We start from the raw sequence: 10,965 nt of genomic DNA on the forward strand, positions 1-10,965 counted from the left end.
AAAAGGCCTGGATGAATTGGATAAAATGATAGTGCATCCCGCCCACCATGTATCCCGCCTACGATGTCGTTCTTTCAATCTTTCTTGTGTTCAGAACCTGCAACGACTCACTGAGCACAATGCTGCAAACATAAGGCTCAAAATAACCTTGTCAATATTTTGACTCGAAAGTCTAAACAACAGCCAAACGCAGACTGGACACTTAATATATGAACAAGCGATTTGGGATCTTCCCTATAAATACCTAGGTAACTTAACATTTCTTCACCAAGCCACTGGTATTCCAGCTAACTACTCCACCAACTCAGCTTTCGACATAAGCGGCTACCTTAGGCATCGTCATGAAAATCACCATTATTATCGTCACTCTTCTAATCTGTGAGTATTTTTCTGAATGATATTCAAGCATGTTGTTTCGTGTCATCTTCAAAATATCTTGTAGTCAAAACTACAGGAAACAGGGTTCATTGTGAAAACACACTACGGCCGTAACACTCGTTACAACAGTGTACATTTTAAGTTGGAACTTCCGAACTCTTTGTCCGCATCCGAGAGGACTAAGAAAAGTGCGTTGAATTTAAGAATGTCATCGGCACCTACTTAGCCAAACATAATACAAAAAAATTGAGCTATTTATATTTATATAATATACTATGAGGATATGATATTTGAATACTGACTAAAAACCTTTACATTTTGTTGTGCTTTTTTATTCTTCCAAATGTTATTATGCATCAGAGTCATAATTAAATTGGTTTCAGGGTTAGTATACACATAAGGACAAGAAAGGAATCCTTGACATGAAAGGGGAAAAATCATACCACAACATTCCTTATTTTACTCCACGACAACCTTTAGTATGTGTTGATTTTGGTTTGTTGGGGGGGAGGGGGGTGTTTGTTTTTGGAGTTTTTTGCGTTATCTTTTCAGTATTTGATCACAGACATGTGCATTTATCTCCCCCAGGTTTTCTGATAGCCGGCGTGTTGGCGTCTAGCCACGGACGGCATTCCAGTCGACGAGGTAGTCAGCGGAACCTTGGCCGCAGTGGCTCCGGCGGCTCTGCTGGACGTATGAGTCACAGTGGACACAGTGGTTCTAGCGGGCGTAGTGGATACAACGGACGTGGATACAACGGACGTAGTGGTTCAAGAAGACATAGCGGTTCTAGAAGACATAATGGTTCTGGTGGACGCATGAGTAACCAGGGTGGCCGTGGTCGTGGAGGATATCGGAGCAGTTCCTCGGGTCGCCGAGGCGGTTCCAGAAGTCGTCACAGTTCATACGGACGTGGCAATTCCGGAAGATATCATGGATGATCTGAATCACTAGCAAACTTCCAACATTACTATTTTAACTTCTCATCCCTTTAATTCACTTTAATTAGTAAATTTTAATGTGTTTTGTAAGGTTCTATTACCTGTTCCAAATTCTACACCAGGAAAATCAATTCAGAATTATATCATTCATAACTAAAAAAAAAAAATTATTAAAAAATATAACAACTCGTAACGTAATATTAATTTTTCTAGTCTGTCAGCACGCTATATGTAATAGTTCTTTGTCTGAGAATTATGTTGAATTAAAGGAAACATCTTTTAAGCTTGTGTGTAAAGCAACTGAAAATAAAAGTAGCTTACCTGAGTAATACAATAGCCATTTTTCTTTTGAAAACGATCGTATTTATAGGCAGGATAAAAACTAACTTTCCTTTGTTGCTTTGTGATATTTGTAAACAGTCATTGCATAGTTTAGTTTCTCATATTTGCTTCAATTATCTGTACTCTATGTGCTTTATTATGCAATTATTTACTCTCGTGAAATTGCATGTCCTGGCGGAATTAGACTGTGTCTTACTGAACTTGTTGTTCTGTCATCATGTTTGCCTTACAAATTAAGGCATTAATTTGCTACAGAAAATAGAACAGTACAAGCGGAATTTTGATGTGCCACAATCCTAATTGTTGATGCCTTCTTGAATACAGCTTTTATAATTAACACAGGACTGTTCCCTCTCAAATTAATTTTCTGTGATCTTAAAGTACAATGAAAAAACCTACCCCTTTCATACTTTATGGAAATACACATAATACTGACCAAGGGAATACTTTTCACCGTCCACCTGCTGTAAGAAAAAACATACTCACACATACCACAGACGACAGTGGTCCTAAACCCTCAAGATTCTCTTTATCTATCTATCTATCTATCTATCTATCTATCTATCTATCTATCTATCTATCTATCTATCTATCTATCTATCTATCTATCTGTCTATCTATCTATCTATCTATCTTTCTATCTATCTATCTATCAAACAGCAAACAGTCAGCCAATATTTTGCAATGACTAACATTTTACGTAAACTTGAATACACAACATAGGTACTTAGATGTACGGCAATAATTCAACACAAACAAAATGAGCACCAAAATAAAGTGTGCTTTCACCAAACCATTATCCATTGAGAATCAGAACGTCTTTAATTGTGACAGCTATACCCAATGAAAATTAATTGGAAATTCCCTTTTTTGTAACATTCATATCAAATTAGATTGGGAAATTCCCATATAAAAGACACATTAAAACACGGCAAAGGTGCGAGTGTCAAGTTTGTTCAAAAGTAATAAATTATGTTAACAATCAGCGGACTTGACTGCTACTGCAGTGGGGGTTGCGTTTATGAACAAAGAGCGTGAAAAGAAAAGCAGCAGGGATCTTGCTATGAAGGCTGACTCAAAAATTGTTTGATAAAAGTTTTGAAACACCCCTCTCCCATGTGCAGAAGATATACGTTACAGAAAGATACATACAAGGCAAGCAGCTGTACTGTCATGTGTGAGCTCAGCCAATTACTTAGCATTTCATTAACTCAGGCCCAGCTGCTGTACTCATGTCCTTGAAGCAAAGATGAGCCACGACATCCTTGTCGGGTTAGCAAAAAAAGGGGTGGTTGGCAGGTGCTTCGGCGTGGTTTGCTCCTTCATTCCTATCAAACATCTATCACCCTGTTCTCCCCTCCTCCTTTTGTGTGCATGCTACAATCTTGTAATGTCTCTAATTTTCAGCAATTATAGTATGACCTTAGTGTGCTGCAAGGGCCGTATAACTCTTATTAAAACAAGAATAAACGTTGCAAAATCTAGTGGTAAAGACTCTTCTTATATGCTGGATGTCTTCCTTCAATTTCTTTTCAGTCCTTTTATGTTCCACATAACTTAGAACCAGTTCTTCCACCATAATCCATACCCCTTAACTCACATTTCTAGCTTGTGCAATCACAAAAATTTATTCAATGAACTGCCCTGCGAGAACACTTCGTCGGACCCGCTGTCACGCGACCAAGACCAAGCGGGGGAAAATGAAAGAGGTGTTTGTGGCTTACCCAGAACTTGGATACCAATGCAATTTAATCACTTCATTGAACCTTACTGTGAAAATTAAATCTGCTTTTACAGACTTCAAAAATTTCTTGCTAATGTTTTACATGTACAAACTTAAGAATTTTTTGAAGTTTACAAATGAAAACCAGGCATTACAAATGGGTTTCTTTGTGTGCATTAACCCAAGTACAAGGAAGAGTTCCAAGTTCAGTTGGTATTATGGAGTCCAAAATGCGTTTTTTGGCATGTTTTTTCCTAATGCAAAGACACGCCGAGGAGTACTTCTATGTGTAACTTTTGTTAAAAGTTATAAGGATGGTGATCATGTTAAAACTGGAAAAAAGTTCTAACACACAAGACTATAAACCTATTGATGGCCACGTATTTGAACGGGCTGAAAAGTTTACGGCGTTTCCGAATGGGAATATTAGAAATAGTCGACAGATGGAATGTTTTAGAACAGCTATAAAAATCATAATGTGAAATGTAATATTAAATGTAGTTCTTCTTTCATAACATAGCGAAATACATTATGATGGGGAATGGACGCTGTTATATTTCTAAGTCAAGTCGGAATGTTCTTCTGCGTCCAAAAGCATCTCTTGGTTATTTTATTGGACTGAAACCAATCAGCATAGATTTCAATTAGAACTGTCGACTTCCAATTGTTGCTGCAAAAAACAACAACAACAACTAGTGTGTTGCTGGTTTAACGTTTCTACAAACACTAACATCATAATTTAAGAAAAGGGACCTCCGAACAAAATGCCTACCTCCAATCGACTGAACCAAGAGTTTTGTGAGACTTATGGCCCGGTTACACGCACAGATAGATTGGACTAAAACTTGACGATCTCTCGATAATACGACAAATTATTAGTGAAACCTCAAAATTGTACAAAGTTTGGACGATTGGACGATGGCTTGAAGGCTCGGTAGAGAAATCAAGTGTTGTTGATATCTTTCGTGCGATCACGGTGAGATTTGGGGGGGACGTGCTGTGACGTAGAATCACTTCAAAATTAGACGCCGCGCAGGATTTAGCTTAGGGCGCAAAATCTAAAAAAAATATTTCATGGTCTAGAGATACAGCGTTCATCTATCATTTATTAGGTCCCAAGCTCGAAACTGACTGCCACGGATTTTATTTTCTTATCTAAAAGTATATTCTCTTTTTACTTCTCTCTTCTCTAATCATGTTCTTTCATCTTTAGGACGAGGAATCTCCCCAATCGAAAAAGAACTGGACGATTGATTGGAACGTGAAAAATAGACTACACAGCTCGATAAAACGGACAGCTCTTGCACACGACAAATATGACACAATTTATCGTTGCGTGTAGCCGTGTCTTTGGAACCTCGTAAAATAACAACAGTTCAAGTCCACTCTTCGTGGAATTCAGATCTAGGTCTTCCCTATAGGGATGGATAGTAAAGCATAATATTGTTTTTCCTTTTTGAAAGCATACATCTTGACTGGTCAACTGTATGCTTCCAATAAAATGGAGACTTTCAGAAAGCTATCAGGTCTACTGGGCTATTAATGCTTATTGTAAAGCGCATAGAGGATGAATTTGAGCGGGTATTTGCACTATACAAATGCTATTTATTAAGTATTATTATTAACTGAATTACTCCTATATAACCAGTAATTCTACTACAACGATATTTTTTTCCTTTTCACCTCTGGTAATTTAGATAAACAAAGTTCTGGTATGAAATGCACTCAAGTTGGAATTGTATTCCCTGTTCTGATAAAGAGTGACGTGTCAATCCACCCCATATTCACCCCGCACCCCCAAATTTTTGCTTGTTGTATTACCAGTGGCAAATTATTGATTAGATCTGCTGTTTTACTTCGAGTGAACATGCACCTATTTTGTGTATATCAAGCCTTCGAGGAAAGACTGTGAAACCCCCGGACGATGCTCGAGACGATGCACCTTGCCTGGCTTGCATACAAAATAGTTCCTTCATGCGTAGACCGCTTAACACATGTGCATTGAAAAGACAAATAAACAAAGTTAGGCCAGACTTTCTCCAAACAACACTGTCCTGGGCCGACTTATCTGTCAGTCACAATTCATAAGATCATTGTGACCCTGATGGATCACGAGCAAAGAAAGAACTGAAATCACGCGGGATTGTTCAGATCAAAATAGCAACATCGATGTACAAAAAAGAGCAACCGTTCACTTTGGAGAAGCAATTATTACAATAATACAGCATGCTGTTATACCACAAACAAAATATTCAAAATGACCTGTGGCAGACTTTGTGGCACAAACGTCTGAGCATCAGTCCCGAATACTAAAAAAAACAGAACATATTATCAACAAGTGATTGGAGATTTCCCTATGAATGCTCAGGTAACTTCAGATTTCTTCGGTTAACCACTGGCAAAATACCTGGCTATTTCACAAACTCCGTGATCAACAAATACAGCTACCCGTATACAGCATCATGAACATCGCTTTAATTTTCTTGGCTATATTGATATGTAAGTTAAATTATACTCTTTACTATGATGTGCTTTTATGTTTAAAAAAGAACACAACCAGGAGTCAAGATCAGCGGAGACTTAGTTTATTTACAGCCATGGGAGAAAATTTTGTAATCGCAATATAATATCATACACTTAATGTGCGTTTTGCCCCCCCCCCCCCCCCCAAACCAGTGCAGTGCCACTGACTGAAGTGTCTTTAGGCCATTCCCAAAGTGGGGATATTAACATGCTCGAATTATAAATGGGCTGACTTATCAATGCCATACCCATAGTGTGCCGAAACAACATAGGGGGAACTGCTGCTTATTCCTTCTTCATCCTTACTATCGTAATTTTCCTCTACTTCTTTTGTATTTTTGTCACTCTCTTGTGAACTGCTGTTTCCTGGGTGCCTTGATAATCGAAGCAGACTTTGTGCTGTTGAGGCTAGAGAGGTGAGCAGAGTAAACCTGATTCCGTGTTTGGACTTCTCTGTTGATATCCACCCCTAGGCGCTCCTATGACTTTATGCAGTTGCGAGCACAGTAAAACCTTACTAAAACTAACGGTTTTGTTTTTTCAGCATTGCACTTCCGGTACAATGAATCCTTATATTTCGCATATATTATAAGCTGATATCTCACAGGTGAAATATAAAAAAATTGCATAAATTACTCTTCGAATTTATATGCGCCTTCTAAAATTAGGTTAGCAAAGTATAGACCTGAATCATACTTTTGAAATCCAAGTTGTCTCTATTCTCAAGAAAACACGTCATATAAATGCAGTTTTGTGATGTTTCAACGTACGCATCGTACGTTTTCTGCTTTCTTTGCCTATGCTCACGTTATTATTATTTTGTTCGGGGTTTGTTTCGTGGAGGGAGGATAGAACATGTAAATTAGCGGGGCTGAAAACATAGGAAAACTATCAAGATTTTTAAAAATCTAACTCCGACTGGCATGACAATGTTGTTTTTATGTGAGACTCTTGAATGGTTCCTTTTGTTCAATTGGCTGGCTATCTGAACCGTGTTGAGCGGCATCTATTTCGCCAGCTGATACCAGTATGGTACAAAAAATTATTACACTCGTTATGGTGTTACTGTTAGACCATGATTTACTCGTTGAAACCCCTGATTACAAACTGGCAATTTCACTTGCAGGATAACTATTAATCTAACATCACAACTCATGCAATACATTATTTGTATCCAGCATGACTTTTAATTTTAACCGCAACAAAGAAGAATCTTTTGTTGTGGGTTGCTCAGGTTAACCACAAGTAATGTGTAATAAATGTATTATTTGATTACGCTACATATGGTCGAGTTATAGAGAAAACTAACTCATGGTGTGTTGGACACAATTGCACAGACAATGGAAGGAGCTCTCACGTGTCCTGTGCAGGGAAAAGTAGCCATTAACATGTGTTGGTCGTCGGTAATGATTGTGCATTGACCATAATTTTTGGATGGTTCGCCAATGTCCCAAAGCTCTGCAGACACCTCAACTCCCCCTGGAAACTGGTACACCCCTGAGGTAACTGCGTCTGTAGCTCCCATCCAAATTTGTGCAGCTGAAATTCAAGGGGACAAACATGCACAATGTTAAACGTGGTCGTTATTCTAATTTGGTTTTCACAAATATCTTACATTCACAAATGGGACAATTAAAAGAACCAGCTACGTTACGTTGGTGTTTAAAATTTGAGAAAATGAGATTTTTGGTGTTGTTTTTTTTAAGTACACCCAAACAACTTTGTAATATCTCAATTACCTGTATTTTGGAGTTTTACTCAGTCTAGTAATTAATTGTTAGTTAGTGCCCGAGGTATTATAAGGTAGCTAGTTGATTACCTGCTTCTTATGGAGCGTTCGGACTTTTTTTGATAGGCCAACTCATGTATCCGTCAAAACGTAACCAATGTCCAAAAAATGGAATAAATGCATTGCTGTAAAAATTGCCACAATGTACTTAAATATGCATTAATGTTACCTGTTTTAGTTAGCTTATCGTAACCTGGAGTTATTATGAAGAGATGTACAAGATTAAAGCAAGACTCATCGCATAATCTGCGGTTTTTCGTGAAATGGAGAGTGAAAACCGAGTGTTGCAGATTGAGGCACTGTCTTGTGTAGCCATGACAAATTGTCCGCAGCACTAACAAAAACAGGCATGGAAAAGTAGTACAGCTCCTGTCCCGTATTTCTATTGTCAAGGCAAATCCAAGCTTGAAAAGGCCTAATCAGGCAACTATAAACATACAGAAACACAGCAACACATCAAACAGACAATGCAAACCTAAAATCAAGCGTAAACACACGCAAGCGCACACACGCTGGCAAACACATACACATTCTCTCTCCCTCCCCCTTTCTCTCTCTCTCTCTCTCTCTCTCTCTCTCTCTCTCTCTCTCTCTCTCTCTCTCTGTCTCTCTCTCTCTCTCTCTCTCTCTCTCTCTCTCTCTCTCTCTCTCTCTCTCTCTCTCTCTCTCTCCCTCCCTCCCTCCCTTTCTCGCTATCTCTCTCTCGTTCTCGTTCTCTCTCAAAACACACACACACACACACATACACACACACAAACACACACACACACACACACACACACACACACACACACACACACACACACACACACACATATAAATATATATACATATATACATATATATAGAAAATTATGCATCTCAAGTTATCCGTGGACTTACTGAATGGAAACAGCTTTTATGGCGTCCAAATCTGCAATATTAGTTGCTTCAGGCAATTGTCCGTTTTGTGATTCACATTCCTCTTGGGCAAAGCTGTATCAGTTTGTGCTATAAATTGACACCTCTAGGTGATAAGGACGACCGTCGTATATAGTCATCAAGCTTTGTTCTGTCTGTGGAAGTTGACAATTTTACAGGAAATAAGTTCTGCTTTCTTTTTCTTCTTCTTCTTCTTCTTCTCCTTCTTCTTCTTCTTCTTCATCTTCTTCTTTTTCTTCCTCCTCCTTCTTCTTCTTCTTCTTCTTCTTCTTCTTCTTCTTCTTCTTCTTCTTCTTCTTCTTCTTCTTCTTCTTCTTCTTCTTCTTCTTCTTCTTCTTCTTCTTCTTCTTCTTCTTCTTCTTCTTCTTCTTCTTCTTCTTCTTCTTCTTCTTCTTCTTCTTCTTCTTCTTCTTCTTAAGGTTCATAACGCCAAACACCGTCCCCTCCTGCCTCTGCAAATTATGTCTTCTCATTAACTATTCTCACATTAATAATTTGGCACATGTAAGTCATGTCAGATTGTGCTTAATTGAACATGAAATAGATATCTTTTTGTTTTCACTCCTTGTGATTCTTAACATTTTCCTTGATGGCTTGGATTAGGGTTTTATTTAAGAGACTGTTAGTAAGTCAATGTGGCTGTTTTCCTTTTTTAAAAATAAACACGCAGAAGATTTCGTATAGGCATGTACATCTGAAATTCAAGCATGACGCTGCCGTTTGAACGTAAACTGATCGTGAGAAACTGCACTTCTTAGAAGAAATGGTGCTTCTTAATTGATACTGAAAACTGGAGGTACCAACCTGTGAGTCGGATCTCTTGTAGATAATGGCAGAGTACTGCGGACTGTTACAAGATGTCATTGACTGGGAAGGGATGTCTGCCTCGTCTGTCAGCAGTGCACATTGCTTCATCTCGGAGTCTGTTTGGTTTGTGACTACCACGGCAACACACGGTTCTGTGCATGTGGTTGCACAATGAATTATGCTCATCACAGATGTGAAGACCAGTGTATGGGAGAGCTCTTCGGGACGCAGGCAAGCATACTTCTGTAGCAGAACCTCGGTTACATTTGCTGGTCTTACCGTGCGTGTGAAAACGATTGTGAAGGCAGTGAGTGCTTGGAAGAGATGAGCACAAAACTGGGCCGTTACCATCTTTGATCCTTTTTTGTAGCATCAAAAGAGCGCCCTGATCAACGCTGCCTCTTATCCAATTATTTACCAGTCTGAGAAACCTAGCGAGACGAGAAAAAGGACTGGTTTGTGTACACACATGAAACAATTAAAACAAAACAGGTTCAAGAACAAATGTGAATAGTAAAATGGATACGACTGGCTCAGGTGACCAACTAGTCGAGAATGAACGGACTAATGAAAATGTAATTGTAGACATTAAACACCCTGTCGACAATATTTAGATAATTTAGGAGGAGGGTGCATCGACCCAGCCCACTACGGTCAACCCAGACTGCAGAAAAAACGGAGATACATTTTAAAAATCTCCCCCCTCCCCCTACATGGGAATCGAACTCACGTCTCCTGCGTCCTACGACAAAGTCCCTAACCATTTCACAACAGACGTTGTTAAAAATGACCAAGTGCTCCCCATTATAGTCATATTTAAATGAAAGTCTTACCTAAGACTTATTAATTCAGGGCAATATTAATTCAGTAAAGATAGATAGTGAAAAGCAAAAATCTATTTCATAACGATGATAAAAACAAAATTTTAAATGCACACAAAGCAGAGAGAGAACGATAGATCATTACTGAAAATGAAACTATTCAGAACACAAAAATAAATGTTTCATGTTTGAGGTCGGTAACCACAGGCAAAATGACAGGGATGAAAATGATTTAGTAGTACCAAGGAACAATTTGAGTTTACAAAATTCCACAAAAATTATAACGATCCTCTCAATAATAAAGATGGTAAACAGAGAAGGGGTTTGAAGAAAGGGAGATACGACGAGAGACATCAAAGAGCAGCTGGGTAGTAGATCGACAGAGAGAGAGAGAAAGAGAGAGAGAGAGAAAGAGAGAGAGAGAGCGAGAGCGAGAGAGAGAGAGAGAGAGAGAGAGAGGGGGGGAGAACCCACAGCCAATGATAAAGAGAGAAGAGGTGCAACTCTACAGTCCTCTCTCTTAACAAAGTGACAGATAAACGAGTCACGCACCTGGTTGTACTGTTTTTGCTGCTGAAAATGCAGAATTTAAGCGTACGCTTCTCCTCCTCGTGCACAAGAACGACAAGCGAAAACTGCTCTCCAGCCCTGAAGTGTGACGGCTGCAGCTTTTACTTTGCCAGTTATCGGATGCTTCAAGTGGTCTAAACAGCAAACTGC

The 10,965-nt window shown here is 38.9% G+C and overlaps 1 protein-coding gene across 1 annotated transcript; it reads left to right on the forward strand.

The window, feature by feature from the left end:
* Nucleotides 1-966: 966 nt before the first annotated feature.
* LOC101851324 (abscisic acid and environmental stress-inducible protein-like) lies at nt 967-1,319 on the forward strand (the record flags this gene model as incomplete). The annotated part of the gene is made up of 1 exon (XM_005113415.1): nt 967-1,319. A coding segment is annotated over one exon (353 nt), but the record flags the coding sequence as incomplete, so codon positions are not given.
* Nucleotides 1,320-10,965: the final 9,646 nt, after the last annotated feature.

This window comes from Aplysia californica, unplaced genomic scaffold (genome assembly GCF_000002075.1).
Source record: "Aplysia californica isolate F4 #8 unplaced genomic scaffold, AplCal3.0 scaffold02262, whole genome shotgun sequence".
NCBI classification, from domain to species: Eukaryota; Metazoa; Mollusca; class Gastropoda; order Aplysiida; family Aplysiidae; genus Aplysia; species Aplysia californica.